General features: G+C 36.6%; 1 protein-coding gene across 1 annotated transcript in view; it reads right to left on the minus strand.

The window, feature by feature from the left end:
• COL19A1 (collagen type XIX alpha 1 chain) overlaps positions 1-16,986 on the minus strand; it is a 172,939-nt gene that overhangs the window by 43,073 nt on the left and 112,880 nt on the right. Inside the window, exons 16-17 of the mRNA XM_058801774.1 lie at positions 11,618-11,671; positions 4,349-4,402 (exon numbers count right to left, since the gene is read on the minus strand). Of these exons, the coding sequence (XP_058657757.1) occupies positions 4,349-4,402; positions 11,618-11,671 (108 nt within the window). The remainder of the gene's footprint in view (positions 1-4,348; positions 4,403-11,617; positions 11,672-16,986) is intronic.

Below are 16,986 nucleotides of genomic sequence, written 5' to 3' on the forward strand. Positions count from 1 at the left end.
TCAGAAGTCCTAATTTACCACTAGAAAGGGAATAATAATAAATGCCCATGCAGTACAAGTAGGTAATGTGTTGCAGACCACATCCTTTATCACGCATTCACATTCCTGCCACACTAGCAGAAAATGAACAAAAGCATAAAAGACAAATGTCTATATTACCTATTGCTATGCAAATCTATGATTTTTTTTAAAGTTCAACACATATAACATATTTTTATGGTCATTGTTACAAAGCATTTCTCAAGCATGTTAGAAAAGAAGAAAACCCCCAATTTCTATGAAAAAGAACCAAAAGCTTTTTACATTTGAGTACCATGAAATGTAAAAAAACGTAGATCTAATTTAAGTCTACTCCAGTAGAAAGACAAAGGACAGGGAACAGGCTCCTTACATTGCTTCTCAAGGAAGACAGACTTAAGGACCAGAAGGTTCAGGTTCTATACTTGCTCAGCTTTATTGCACTGCATTTATTTACTCTTCTGTACAAGGTAAAGACACAATAAAACACAAAGCAAATGGTTTCCTTTTCACAAAGTCAGACATCCTAAGGGGAACATGTTTCTTTGCAATGACAATGGAAAAAAAACCAAAACCCAATAACCCTGAAAAATGAGCTCCTGTCAAGAGCAGGGAATCCCAATCCTAGAACACATGCCACTGGGGTGAGCAGGAACCCTGAGTAAGCCAACTCCCCTTGTCATATCCCAGCTTCCATAGTTCTAAAATGGGAAAATATCACAATGAATAAGTGTGCCATTTACACTGTGTTAATATTTTCAGAACATGGTAACTGAATATAAATTGAAAAAAATCAATAATTATTTTAGAAATGCTAATTTCCTGATGGATTCTCCTTGGTGTTTAGGGTTTGTAACACTGTGAGTATACTAATTATCAAAATCACCTTCAGAACAAGATGCAAAAACCCAGATACCTGAGTACTGATGAGAAGTAGTTGACCACCACTGGGCTGAGAATCCAGGTGTCTGTTACTGTGAGTACACTAAAAATTATGATTTATACTCTGTTGTGGTTTCTTTTTTTGTATATATGAAGAGAAAAAAAGGGGAAAAGTCTTTTAGACCAAACAATTACTCTTATATTCTTTGCATTTTTATAGGTAATTTGCTCTTTAAAACCAAATGTTGGTAAAATACACCAAAGCAAAAAAAATCTTAGAAAGTTAATGCTGAATTATCCCATAATAGTCTAAAACTACTACAAATTATAGTGATTCCAAAACATTTCCTGACCAGATTATGTTATAGTTTCAATTTCTTTGTGTTTTGATTTAATTTTCTATTTTTATGTATTGTAGAACATTGTTGATGAAACTGATTTACATGCCCTTTCCAAAGATATTTAGAAGCCAGTTCAGCTAAACAACCTTGTATCTACATATGGAAAACTGGTAAGTATGAAGGATGACAAACAGAGACCTTGAAGACCCAAGCAAAGGATAACAAGGTCTGAGAGTATAAAAGTGCAAATCATGAGGCATTGTGTATCCATCTCTGAAGGAATGTTACATACAGGGCAGAACTAGTTTCTTGGCAAAAAGAAGAGAACAAAATGCGTTTATTGAACACATGTGAAGCATCTGATTCATGCTGAAAATCCAAAAGACTTAACAAGAAGGAATATAAAAACAGTCACCTGTAAAGACAGGCACACAGGAAGAATGAGGGCAGCAATGCTCCAGCACTGTCTCCCACCCCATTATGGATCAATGCTACTACTTATCCTCAGCAGGTTCCTCTCACCTTCATTAAGGGAAGACTGCTGATCTTGGTTTGCTGTTCAGCACAATTTGCTGCTGCAATCAGCAGTTGTATTTATAGTGCTCTTTCACTGTATACATGGATCAAGTAAATTATGCTTCCAAAGGCTTGCACTCCAGCCTCCTTAAAAATCACTCTGATAAAGTGATTGATGCTGACCCAGAAAAATCCTGCTTGCAATAAATTATTTAAATACATTGTGCAATTACCAATACTTATTACAGCAATCAGAAATTGCCATACAGCAATTAGAAAATTTGCAAACAATCAGATAATAAACAGAGAAATTAGAAAAACAGAAAAAACCATTGTTATTTATGATGGGCCTTAAGAGCCAACACATTTCTTGGTATCAGTTTCTCATGGTTCCTAGAAATACTAACACAAAGAAGCCATACTAATATTCTTAGGATAAAAAAAAGAAAGGTGTGAAAATACTTATAACAACTAAAATGTGGCCAATACCTGAACACTTTAAACACCCAACCGAAAGAATACCTTGTGACATCCTTGAAAACTTGGATAAAATGATGGAAGATGACACCACCATTCCCTGTGCTGTAGGGAACCTCAAAAACCTCAGAGTATCACTCAAATATCATTTCACTAATGATAACTGAGGCACACTGCAAATTCAATACTGGAATGTGAAAGACTGCTTGATGTCTCCAAGGTGCTGTGGACAAAATCGGCTTCTGTCACAATATGTAACAGCATGGAGAAAAAACAAGTTACTGGTGCATACATCTGCCTAAGTGCATCAATAGGAAAGCAGAGAAGCTGTTTTTTCTTTGAAGACCTCTTTGTCTTGTCCTTAGTGGGATTATCTCAATCCCATCCTAAAATGTATAGGAATTAATAGGTTTGTTGTTGTAGACTTAAGCTGACTGTAAGAGTCAACTTTAACTAGAAGTTTGTATATTTAGAACCTTCTACTTGAATCACAAAATCAACTCCTCTTTCATCTGGAATCAAACAGCATTTCCTTGTTGAACAGTTAATTGCTTAAGACAGAGTCATTAAAATCTTCAAACTAGACAGCTGAAGTAAGAAGAAAGTTGATAAGTTATCCAGGATGTAAAAGATAATTAATTTATAGACACATACCATCTGGTCTACATTTTTTCCAGAAGATTGTTAGTTAGGAAATATTATCCACCTTCAGATTACTTAGAGCATTATAGTTATAAGAAACACAACTTTTGGAGACAGAGGTGTGTCATTTCCTGGAGATCATCACTGTTTGTATTTCCTCTTGCAGAAGTAACCTTAAAGAGACTATCACGATTAAAGAGATTGATAAGGCAGAGGTGGGGAATGAGTTACAAAAAATATGGTACCAATAGAGAAAACATTGCTGGTATCAGTGAAAGCTTTTTGGCAGGAAAAAGAATCTGGTAAGGAAACCAAACGTGAAAGCCAAAATATGTAAAACTTCAATGCATGTACATGAAACAGGAGATCAATACAGAAACTAAGTCTCTAGGCATAAAAAATGCTCTATGCTTAACTCCTAATACATGCTTCTAAGGTGATATACTGATTTGGGATGGATTAAATATTATAATTAATATCAAAGAAATCACTTTAGTGATAAAAGCAGCTGGAAAGGTATGTTTGACATGAATTTAACTCCAGAATCCCTGTTCAAGGAAAGATTTTAGCACTCATCTAGGAATGCTAAATAAGAAAAGTACCCTGAATACATGTGCATTCTATTCATGTATAGTTAATGCATTCTAATATTAAAATAAATTCATTCCCTCCAGGCTTGACCTGCATGACTTAAGTTGTGATACACACATTAACCACTGTACTGGGGAAATAATGCTGGAATAGTGCATCTTGAATTTTTGAACAAAATGGTTTTCTGATCAGAGAGGTTGCATACTCCCAAATCAATTAAGCGAACTTCTCCATTCTCATACAATGGCAGACACTACCACAGCTTAAATGACTTGAAATACCTGAAATAGGAATGTAAAAGCTTTGTCAAGGTGAACACAATCCTATGCAATTTTAACATTTTTAGTCTTTTAATTTCTTTTTGCTGCAGGTGGTTTTATAATTGACACAGTATTTTTATTAGTCTGTAATACAAACATAAGGACAATTCTCATGGACTGCTGGCAGATATCTTTTAAATTATGCCTCCTTGTCTTTCTATTTTACTTTTAGAATCATGGTAGAGTTGGTCAAGAAAGAAATGTCAAATTCAGTTTAAAGCAAATAAGTTTAGAAATGGGGAGCTGGTGCATCACACTAACAGCCAGGTGGTCCCCACATTTCCTTTCTGAGTTTCACCAGTCAAAACCAGGCAATCAGAAGATGGATGGGAGGCAAGACACATGGCAGCAGGATAGATGACAAGGCAGGAATGTGACTGGAGTGTGGACTGAAACTTGTAGAGGGATGCAGAAAGGGAACCGGAAAGAAACTACCTTTTGAATTAATTTGAAATTAGGTTTGGAAAGTGGTTTGGAATGAGGAACCAAAACTTTCATCATTTCTCCCTTAGATACTACTTAGTCATAAACCCACACAGACACCAAATCAAATCTCCATACCTCATTATAATGCTTGTTCAATGAATCCAGGATTCCTTTTAGTCCAGATGGGCCCTATATGGAAAAAATATGCATCAGAAGGTCATTTTAATTTAACAAATTTTATGTTTGTTTGCTTATCTTTTTTTAAAAAGCAGTGGAGATGTAAAAGTTGTTGGTTTTTTTTTTTTTGGGGGGGGGGGGTGTACAGTAAATTATCTTCTGTAACTTCATTATTTCTTTTTTCTGGCACAGAGGAAGAAGAAAGTTAGTTTTTAAATCTCTGAATTTTGAAAACCAGCAACTTATTTTCAAGTGAACTGGTCAGTCAGACCTGGCAGCAATTAAATCCATATAAATTTTAATACAAGTTCCTTCTGGTATGAACAATATTCTTGTTCTGCAGCATTTTAAAGCTCTTCTCCACTAACTCGAAGCACAAGTTTTGATGTAAAGCAGCTCCTAGTGTGAGTGAACAGCTAGGAGTTTAACCTGGGAGTACAGCAAGTGAAATTGAGGAAAGTGAGAATTCTCCGGAATATTAAGTCTCTAGTTTTATTAGCATTGCAAATTTTTACTTAAACACATGTTTCATCAAGAAATTAAACACTGTAAAAGGAACTTCCTGATCAAATTAACATTTAGGACAGAAACACTGAAAAATGTGCTCGGGAAAAAGCATTTTTGGACATTAAACCTGCCCATTTTTAGGCATATTCTGCCAAAAAGCATGCCCTCAATGAGATTTTTAAGTTTGATAGATGGAGCAGAACACAGAAAGTACCATCAGTTCTTAGGCCTCAATTAAATTTACAAGTTAGTGTAGCTATTCTCTTTGAGTTGAAGCTTTCACATAAAGCAATATGAACAACAACCACTCATGATGGCTGTAAGAAACATTTGACTGTATTTATAAGATTACAAAATATCAAGTAAGTAATTTAGCCTGATTGACCTGGATGTAAAACAGACAGGGTGCAAAAGCAACTCTCCTCCTCTGGGGCTTTTTATAATTACAATTTATCCTCTGCATCTTTTGTTTTAGTGTGGGTACTAGGAAAACTTGGAGGCCACTTGAAACATCTCAGGTGTTTCATTCCCTCTTTCTTCCCTAAACTGGAAGAGACAAAAGTGTCTTCCTGTTAGTTTGAAGTGAATTGTCACTTCAAATTTATGTTAAAATTAAGATCAATTTGGTCGTGATGTCTTCACTAAGATCTCACTCCACTCTGATTTCTGATGTTAAGGACAGAATTTTTACTTTGCTATCCATAATAAAGCTGGCAATTCAGAACTGGGACTGAAGCATAATGGCACTGCCTAGACATCTCAACATCAACGCTGTAAACCTGCTGTACTGAATCCTTTAACCCAGGATTCCTGGAGAAATCTGAAATCCTGCAAAGAGTCAAAAATAAGAACTTACTCTCCCTTTGCATTTGACATCATGTATCATGCTTCTTTTACAGTTTTTCCACAACTCAAACTGCTGCAGCCACACCCAGGAAGAACCCAGGAAGAAATGAATGCTGCCATCAACCCCAAACTCTCAGATATTATTTGTACATAAATAAATAATTTTTGACAGGACGAAAAGTACATTGGCACAGTTATGAAAAACAAGTATATCCTCAAAAATTCACAGATTGTCTCATGACTAAGATAGTCAAGGAGAACTTTAGGCATTGGGGTTGCATTCTTGACTATGCCACAGCCTTTGCATTACCAGTTTAGTATTTCTGTTTTCCAAAAATTGATATAAATTTAATAATTTTATATTTCTAGATTTTTTCTATAATAAAAAACTAGTAAAACAAGTGTACAACAACAGAATATATTTTTATTCAAGACTTTTTCCCAAATCCCAGTCTCTTTTCTTCCACAGTTTCACTACACTAATATAGTTGCACAGTCTACTCTGAAGTATCTACAGACTAAAAAACCCCAGCAGCATTGGTTTGAACGTGGAGAAGCAATGAAATTAACAACAGTTGAAGAATTATTCTACCAGAAGTTTCTAGCTTTAGAATGAGAATTTTGCACATCTGCCACTTTGAAGCTCACTTGAGCAGGATTTCCTTTTTTTCTAATATCAAGTTGTGTAATTGAGAAAAGCGAAGCACACAGAGTAGAGTTGTATGAATAAGAAAAGAACTGAAAATGTGTCCTGATTGTTTCCCAAAATTGCAAACAGGTTTCAGATGTTATTTCTACAGACAAGGCAGGAATAGAAACACAGGTGCTTAAAGGGAAATAGCTCCAAACTGTGAAATTACTGAGGTTTACAACATATTTTCCTCCCTTAACTTTTATAGTTCACCTGCATTTCTGTAAAGATGAGACTGTTGAAAAAATCTACCCAATCTCACAGTCCATGCATAAAATGGATAACAAGGAAATTGCATTGGTTGCATCTCAAAAATAGGCCATTTCAGAGAACACAGTCTGCAAGTGACTCAGTGCAGTTACTTTATCCCTGTATTTCACTTTGGTGTCTGCCCATTAAAATAAGACCCAGTTTTTCTGTTTATTTTAATGCAAAACCTCATGAAACTCATCAGGGCAGATGTACAATATTGCATAACTATCCCAAAGAGCAAATGGAAAGAATGATGAAAACATGGTGTCTCTCACAATAGGACATAAGAAAGAAATTACATTTTGATATGGATAAAAAAAACTTTATGCATAGAAACAAGCAATATGACCAACCTTTGCCAGCCTTTCCCATACTAAAATGGAAGTGTTTCCAATATTCTTCTAAGAAGCAGCTGAAAGTCCAGGAGAACCAGAAATGCTACTGACAATTTTCACTTATCATTGCTTTGATTTCTTCTTTATTTTAATTAAGTGATAACATTCACTCACTCCCAAAATATTGGTAGAGGAATGACAGTATTTCCTGAGGCAGAGGAAATGAAATTTCCAAGGTGAACTGCTGGCTACTTAAGATAACTAGTTTGGGGGCACTGACATATGTATTGAATCACAGCAACAAAAGTGCATGTAATTAAATGGAGAAGTTCAAGTGAACTCCTCTACTGCATCACATGCAATGCAGACAAAAATTAAACCCTGTTTTAATTTAAAACTTTAGGGAGTAACACAAAGCTCATCTTACAAGTAAACATATTGATAAAAAATATGAAGTTCAGCCTCTTGCAAAGGTAAATGATAACCTGAATGATGAGCTTCAAAAGCTATAGCAATGTGAAATGAATCAATTATATCTATCGGTTGAAAACAATAGCTTAGCTTTGGAAGTATCAGTTTAAGGGAATGAATAATTGTAATTACAGTTTCCTAGCCAGTGATTTAACACAACCTAGGTTGCTTTCCCACCTCTGCCACGGGTAGCAACACTGGACAAGATTGTGTTTGCCCAGAACAGGCAGCCCTCATGTTTCTAACCTTTACAAGCCAGCACTGATAACATTTCACTTCTGCTAAAGATTAATTGGGCAGAAGTCAGACTCATCTCAAATAATTTTTTTTTATACTGGTGCAAGTCTGTAGCACAACTCTAGCTTATCACTCTTGATTTTAAAAACAAGTTAATCCACTAAAATGGAAGCTTATTAAGAAATGGAATTACTCCAGTCATAAGAGTTCCAGTAGAGACAGAGAAAATTAGGAAAGATAAAGTTAACTCTCAATAGAGAAATGAGTAAAACTCCTATTGTCTGTTCTCTAGCCCATCTATATAAATAGCTATACCTGATGATTCATGTCAAGGCAAAAATAAATAATCAATAAACCCCCAACCTCAACAGTGACAGACATCAGGGACCCCATCCTGTGTTGCTGAATCCTATGGAATTTTAGTTAGCAGCTATGGAAGAAGAAAGCAACCAGCTCAGTTCTGCACTCAGATCAAAATACTGTTCTTACAACCTTAAAGCATCCTATTATCATAGTAATTCTTTTGTTTCATAAAATCTGCATTTCAATTTCAGTGGAGAGCCATGCTGAGCACGGTAACAGCATGTGACAGTCTCTCTTTCAGAAGACTTTAGAAGAAAAATGGAAGTAGGCAAATACATAAAATACATTTGAAGGGTACAGAGATATTGATTTTACAATCACAATTTTCAGAATGCTTGTGAGGGCAAAGTGAATAGTGTGTTTAACAGAAGATTTTCACTGCTATCCAGGAGCCTTTAAAGTGGAGAAAAGGTCAAAAAGCACTAGAGGGAGCTGCTGCTCCACTTGGATTCTTGTATTCAGCAGAAATTGCTACCTGCTGTATTGAGACGCTGTGAGCTCATATCTGGGCTCTCCTGTACTGAAATAACAGGACAGTAATCAAAACCAACAGCAGACATCAAGGATGCATACTACCAATTCTGAACCAGTAGGGAATCAAAGAACACCTTAGAAGTCTATAATATGTAATGGACTTTAAACTAATACAAAGGAGGAATATATTCCATAAGTTTACAAAAATATTTTTTATAGCTGATCAATAAAATTCCTCATTGACTCCTTGCCTTTTTATGGGCACAGGACTTGTTCCAAAGAGAAAAAAAATAACATAAAAGAAAGGATAAGGAAAAAATTACACAAAAGAAATTATATCGGGAAGAAATTTCATAGGAAGTCCCACTTTAACTGAACAGTTTCATTACTAGATGCCAATCAATCTATGTTTCTGACAGTGATAGTTTTTAACCAAAGCCATGCAGATGATGTTAAGGGATTGGAAACTTACACCAAGCATTAATTTTACTGAAAAAAGTCCCCAGAAATTAGGTTAGGGAAAAAAAAAGAAAAAAAAATGAGATATTGGCAGAAGGTTAGAAAAGTCAAAAATGCTGCCATGCTACAAGTAGATTTTTGACTGTTAGCAGGTGCTTTTACACTCCTGTCACATGAAAGCACAGCATGTATGCTGATTGCAATTTTTGCAGCTTTCCAGTTTTCTTTAATTTTACCACAATCTTTTCCCACAAATCCCTGTATGTGCACATTGTTATTAGGACTGTCCTTTATAATAAATACCCTGAGTATTGTATTTTCTTATCACAATTTTTGTGGGTTTTTTTTGACTGTTCTAATATATAAATGAAATACCTAACATCATGGCATAAACTGATAAATAAATTAGGTAAACTTATTGATTTCAAACACACACTTCATGCTGTAGCTACCCTAACAATTAATGACTGAATCTCCTTTTTCTCAAAAACAAATTTCCTATATTTTTGAACGCCAGCCAAAACCCTTTTTTTTTTATGCTGGAGAGTCTAATTTTTACATATTCAGCCAATCTTTTAAGCACTCTGTGCTGTGTAGGCCAAAGTTATGACAGCAAGCACCCTGCAGGTGTGAGTGCTCTGTTGCACTTTGGGAAAGCCAAAGAAAGGGCTAACCATGCATCCATGTGCATGGAGAATCTACTTACTGTTGGGAGAGAAGGGCACCTGGAAGCACAGCAAAACTGAATATAGTTTGAGCCTTGAGAAAGAGAGGGGGAATGATGGATCCTGTTGAAGTTTTTTTGGTGCATACAAGCTGTGGCACTTGAAGTATGGGGATCCTGCCAATGCATGTTAGCAGGCATTACTGCTTTTAGAGTATGCCTTTTCTATGTGTTATCTTCCCAGCCTTGGAAGAGGAACACAAGATGGTGGTATGGCTGTATTCAAAGCAAGGAGTTCATCAAGAGAGTTATATCAGAAACAAATACTTCAAACCAATATTTAGGCCATGGCTGTTTAAGGAATGCTTCTCTGTATGTAGTCCTAGGCTACAGTACCCAACACAGAGCTCCTTGTAGTGATGTTGCCATGCTCACAAAGTTGAGCTTTCCACTTGCTGTAAGAAAATCTGAGCTACATCTCAGTAATAGAAGTGCAATTTAGCTTCCTCTCAAGATTTCTGGTATATCTGTCAAGGATCATACATCTTCACAAGCCTGACCTGCCAGCAAATCTAGGATGGCAGAAATCCGTAACGCAGAAACAGCTTTTCACTAGCTCACAAAATGCTAAGTAGATTAGGTCTAACATTGACCTCTGCTATGGTTTGCTTTTTTATCCTTTAAAGGTTATATTTGGCACTTGTATTAAGAAAGATTCTGCATCAGTCCTTCCCTCTGTTTGGCCTCCTGCAATCTGCAATACCATTTCAGCATTAGCACTGTGCAAAGGACTCAAACAAGCAAGGCTTCAATATGACTGTATGCCGGCGGAAAGAGTGAAAGGGAGGGATTTTAAACTGGTTTTATGCAGGATAAACGAATTCCATCATAAACACCTCTTTCTGAACACATTTTGCAAGAAAAAATTATTTATGAAATGTATGCAGTTTTTGTTTTGGATGAGGGTAGATGACATCTGTTTCATTTTAGTCATTGTATCCCATGCAGCAGTGCATTATTCTCTGCTCTACATATAAGACCAGGTTGAAACATTTGAATCAAATGTTCAGATACATAAACCACTAGCCTTTATCCAGGTAAGTAAAAGAAGGAATTATAATGTTTTTTGTTTTATATTAAGAATGTAAAGCAGCAGAAGTTTACTTAATCCACAAATAGCTGTTTTGCATTTGTGCATGACAGCATTTTTACAATACAATGTACAGAGAATTTTACAAATATGATCAAGTCTTCCCCTAACAAAAAGGGCTGCTTTCATTAAAGACTAGTATACATTCATGCCTGACTTGAATTTTAAATCCTTTCTCTTTCAAAAAAAAAAAAAAATAGAGAAGAAAAAGAAAATCCCAAACCTCTTAGATCTGAGCTAAACCCTTTAGTTCTCCATATTACAAATCCTTTCATAAAGTCATGTATTTCTTAATCTTTTTAATTCTTCAGTCAACTCATTTGAACTACAGCTGAGTGCTCATTCCAGTGCTGGGTATAATCCTCCCCATCATTCAGACAGTTGGCACATGCTTCACACAGTCCTTCATCTTTCAAATTACCCCTCTGAGACAGAAATTATCCCTTTTACAGAGCATCATGCATTTTGCAAAGGGAATGAAAGCACAGTATTCACAGCTAGCATACATGGCCAGTCTTTCTTTGAAATGCCCATTTCTGCTTTCTCTGCTGAAGTTTCCATCTTGTTCTTTCCCTCCTGTGTAGTCCCTCCTACTTGTGGACCCAGTCCTTTTATTAATGCTGCAACAACAGGCTACCAGTAGTAGGTGTTTGATACAGCAGAGTACACACAGATCAATTAATTTAAACTATAATTATGATCCAGTAACCTGCTATAAAAGAGTTAACAAAGTCCAAGGAAGAGTGAAAATTTCCCATTCCCCTCATTAGTTACTCACAGGAGGTCCTGGTGGCCCTGGTTTTCCTGGAAGGCCTGGTTTGCCTCGTCTGCCCTGGAAACAAAAAAATTACAACAGACATTTATAAATGCTGTGGGTAGGGACTGATTTGAAATAAGAATTTTAAGAAAAGATTTGTTGCCTTATATATTAACCAAAAAAAAAAACCCCAAAAACAACAACAACAAAATCCATCCAAAATGAATACTCTCTATCAGTCACTGCAATACTATATGAGTATTTCTAGGATTGTTTTTAATAGTTATAACAAACTATATTTGTATCTCCATCCCAGTAACAATGTCACATTTTAAAGCTTTGTCTCAAATATGAGTGCATTGATAGGGTTATTAACAAAGTACCTTGAGGAGGCATAAGGAAATCACATTTGTATGAATACACTGGAGCTTGGGATGTAAAACTGCGCTGCAGCACAGTGAGTACGTATGTGCTACATAACCCAATTAACAAACACACATATCTTCTTCTCTGGGATGTGATAATGAGCACAAAAGCCAGAGATTTATTTGCAAACACAACTCACCTTCTTTGTGCAATTACTACCATCTGTATATATATAATGCACAAGCAAAATCATTTGCATTAAAACATAAAGTTCATAAAAGTCTACTTAAGGGAGACTTTGCACTCAGTTCCTAAAAAACACATGCATATGTAACTATTACATTTTTTAGTACAGAGTTTGCTTGAACAACTGTTTTCACATATGCTTTTTTATAGGAAGATCAACATAAAAATGGAAGTAATTTGCAGGAATTAACATCTTTATTGCCAAGCTGAAATCTGATGCACATTTTTTAGAAACAACAGCTGAGAACAACTAATATCCAAGTGCAAATGGCAAAGAAAAAAAATGTTATATCCATTAAGAGTAAACTTTTCCCTTGCATTTGGAAAACGTAAATTAATGTTAAGCATTAGGGGGAGTGTCCTGGTGAAAACTTGGCTTAAAAAGTGAAAAAAATAAAATTCTGGCTGATGGTTCACAATTAACACATAGGCATATTTCAGTAATCTCTGCTCCTTACTACTAAGTCTGCTTCTGCAGTTTCTTAAATAACAGTGTCACATAGGCTGCAGCAGTATTCTCAGGAAGAGAAAGAAATCCAGTTTTGCTATTTCCAGGTGAGAGCCTTGATCTGTAGGAAAGCACTCTCATGCTGTGCATTTCATTAATCTTGATCTGTGTCGAGGGGATGTCAGCAAGGGTGGAAAATCCCTCTCCCTCCCACCCTGCAGCTCTCCAGGGCAACCTCTTGCCCAGAAGCCAGGGACTCTCCTGGCAGTGGTAGGTATCTCAAGCCCTTCAAGCAGAAGAAGAAACAGAACCAAGATTGTGTGGATGTGTTTCAGCCATTGCGTTGTGCCACACAACATGTACACTGCCACCATGGTTTTATCATCATCCTCAGCCAGTCAGAGTGAAACAAAACCACCTCAGCATTTTTGGAGTGCCAAATTCCTGGGTCTTAACTAGCTGAGACATGTGTCATGTGCTGAGCTGTTTAATCCCACCAGTACTTGCACATGCAGAGCTCTAACTGGGGCAGCTAAGGGTAAATTTTTAGAGCCAGAATACAGTCCTAGGTGCCTAGGCTGGGCTCAAGGCTCTGCTGGCCCTCACTACCCACCCCCAGCACATCCTCTTCTGTGCTGGCAACACTGACCCTGCAGCCCCAGGACCAGCTAGGCTGGCAGCTCAGCCAGCAGGTTTTGGCTTTGGTGGAGCAGGAGAACTGCAGGTGGGGCAGGTTTTGGCTTTGGTCAGCTCACTGATGCTGCTCACCCAGCAGCTGAGGAGCTTGCCTGGCCTGCCAGGGCACACATGCACAAGCACAGGAGGCTGCAGAGCTACATCTGTACTCTTGGACTCATCTCTACTCCGGAAATACAGGTGGAAACTGATATTTCCTGACTTGAAAAAAAAAATCCAACCAACAATAAACTTCCCTTAGAAAGAAGGAAAAACAGACTGAGAGGTAATAATGTAATAAACAAAGATAAATTACTCCATACTTTTAAAATAGTCCCTCCGAGTTATAATGATCTACAGTGTTGACTTCTTGAAGCACCTTCCTTTTCCTGTTTGAACTTATCTAAAGTATCCTGAGGATGACACTTAAAGTCACAGCAGTCTAAACAAAGTATCAAGGAAGTGTCAGGATGAAGAAGACAGGGCTTTGACTGGCAGACACAACTGTGAATGAGGTGTTAATTACACAGGAAAACAGGGAATATGTTGGGAAGGCAATTTTATCTCTGTTTACAAGATGGACTAAAATATGATTTATGACATAACAAAGACAAAACTTGATTAATTTTCTGAAAAAAAAACCAACCCAGTTATAAAAAAAAATGGGGATAGTTGTTTTTCACCATTTATTAGTTACTAAAACACATACCCAGTGAAACACAGAGGAAACATCTGTCCCACTTTTTATCCCATCATTATATTATTAGCCATTATACAATGTTGCATGTAAAACAACCACACAGATCAGTATGAGGCATAAGCTTTTTATAGAGTAATAAAAGTCCTTTTTTTTGCCTCCAAGCACCTTTGTAACCTGTCTGGTATTTTAAATTTAATACAGAAATGCATGAAAGGCCACTACCTTTCAGCAATGTCATTCAGATACAGAGACTTCAATGTCAGGAATACCCAAAACTCCCCCTACTTGTCAGCACTCCTGCTTCTCTATGACTTCTCAGCATCAGCAGGGGAAATAAACATATATATTTTACTATAGTAGGAGTGTAAGTAGAAAATATTGGTTTATGTTTTTGTTTAGAGTAATTAAAACAATTAGAACAATGTTTTTGACGAGCCCATTATGATGCTGCCTTGGGCAGACCATGAGCCAGACCATGACTAAATATTTACATTTTGATTTTGAGTCATCCTTCTGGCAAGAAAGAAGTGAAAAACATCTCAGTGCCCTCTCTGTTTATAGAGTGGGCTTAGCAGAGAGCCACAGTTCCCATCTCCTGCTCAGCTGTGGGTCTTGCTAGCCCCATGAGAGCTGTATTTATTGCCCCTGTGCAGAGGGCTGACAGCCCACACAGGAGGGCTGTTACCTTCATTTAGCTTAGATCACTGAGCAAATATTGAGGTTCTAAACCCACTCAAATTATAAATAAATGTCCTAGGCATCATATTGTTCCTTTAACTAAATAAAAAATGCATTACCACCTACATTCACTTAAAAACGATATGTGGTGTCAACAAGTTGTCTAATCCTACTTAGAATACCTGAAAGAGACCAAAACAGTTGCTGGCTATTTCCTTTGTGCTGCATGAATCTTTGCTGCTAATCAAAGTGATAAGAAGTTTTCCAAATGTTCCTGCTATTGTATGCTGCTCCCTTGACTCCTGCCCCAACTAATTTGTACAGCAGGCTACTTTCCTCTTTCCCAAAGGACAGACTTCAGCTGGATCATTCAAATGACAAATCATTCAAATAATAACTGCTTGGTTAGGGGCAAAAAAAGATAAAATACTAAAAATAAAGTAAATGAGAGATTATATGCTTCAGGAAACCCAGCTGAGTGCCTAGCTGAAGTATGTGGTCAGCTGCATTCTTTACTTCTCTTTTCCTTCACCCCTTCTGTGAATTGAAATGACTTGATGAGCTTTGCCTGACATGAGATGGAAAGCTGTTCAGAAGAGAGCTCTGGCCATCCTCCCATAGGATTTGTGCTCTGGTTCTGACTGCTGCCCCTGGGCACTGCTGCAGGTCCAGCACACAGTGCAAGAATTCAAACAAGAATTCAAAATCTGTATTGTAACCCCCTGCTGTACCATGCCATATCCGTCTACTCACATCTCTCTAACTTTAGAGGAGTAAGATCTCTAATCCTAGTGTTTAAAAATAAACTGTGGATTATTTAAGGATAAAATCAAGCAGTTATGTAGGAACACTGACATGATTTATGGAGTTAATAATTTAAAGACTCTACACTTTAGTATGAAGGTAAAAGTTCTTAGAATAAACCCATGTGAATTTTCAAGGGGAAGTGCTAATTAGTGGTTCTTGAAACACATCATCACATTTCAAAACAAGAAATAGTTCTAGGGAAAGGAAAAATCTGGGCTTTAAAGTCTTAACTACTGTAGTTGTTATGCAAAATTAATGAGGTTTATGTAATTTTTTTGCCAAGCTACACTATGATTCTCTTGGTTAATCCTCAAAACCAGCCTTAAAAAGGCACAGATATAACCAAAACAGGAGGTGAGTGGGGAGTTAAAGACCCCTGTCTCACAGTGCCTGACCTACAGATGCCAAGTGCCAGTTCCAGTGCCCACATTATCTCAGATTACAGCAAGAGTTGGGATAGTCTCTCCCCTAAATTGAAAATCCATGTTGCAGACAATGAAACCTCATTAACTTCAGCAATACACTGTTAGGATTTGACTGTACAATCCCTTCTTCAATCCTATTAACTTTGGCCTTGAGGACATACGATGGCAACCGGCATATTACAAATTAACCTCTGTATGAGATGCTAAACCTGAACAAAAATCACAGGAAATAAGGCCAGAAGGCAAGAAATTAAAACATTTACAGAACTCAAGTGCAAGACTGTTCACCATACCCCACTAGAACCTTTCACAGAAATGTGGCTCACAGAAGAATAGAGCACACAGAGCCCAATCCCCTCTTTGGGAGAAAAGTCAGTAGGGAGCTCCTCACTGATGCAGAAGCCTTCCTGAACTCAGTCTTGGGTTTCCAAATTCATTTTAGGAATGATTTACAAAATCTCTAGTTTCTTCATTGTGACATTATTAAAATGCTTAAAGGGAATGCTTAGCCAGGCTACATAAAATTGAAATGAGTTTAACTAACAAAACTAAGTCCCTAAACAGGCACAGCAATGCCAAGAAGTCAAATGCCATGACCTCTTTTGCCAAAAAATCACTAGATGAAATGCATCACACTTTTTCAAGTGTATCCATAAAAATTCAATTTCATTTCAAAACCAGAAAGAAATAATTTTCAACTATACTTACATAGTTTATACCTTAATTTTCATTATTAGATATAATTTCTTATTCTCTCATATTTCTACACCTTTGGCTAATAGACATGAAAAGAAATATTAAAAATACAGTATTTGGAAGAGAGTCTGAAATTCTAAAAGAACCTCTTAGAAGTAGTTACACCATTTCTGCCATTCCAGTAAAAGTTAGGTTTTAATTTCTACAGTGGCAATTGACAATGGAAAAAAAAGAATTTTTCCGATTGAAAAATCTATTTTCAGCTTTCTAAATCACAACTGTTTCATTCCATTTTTAAATGCCAAAGTGGAAAAAATAAATATTTTTAAGCTGTATCCTAATTTACTGG

The sequence above is a fragment of the Ammospiza caudacuta genome, chromosome 3 (assembly GCF_027887145.1).
Source record: "Ammospiza caudacuta isolate bAmmCau1 chromosome 3, bAmmCau1.pri, whole genome shotgun sequence".
Classification (NCBI taxonomy): Eukaryota; Metazoa; Chordata; class Aves; order Passeriformes; family Passerellidae; genus Ammospiza; species Ammospiza caudacuta.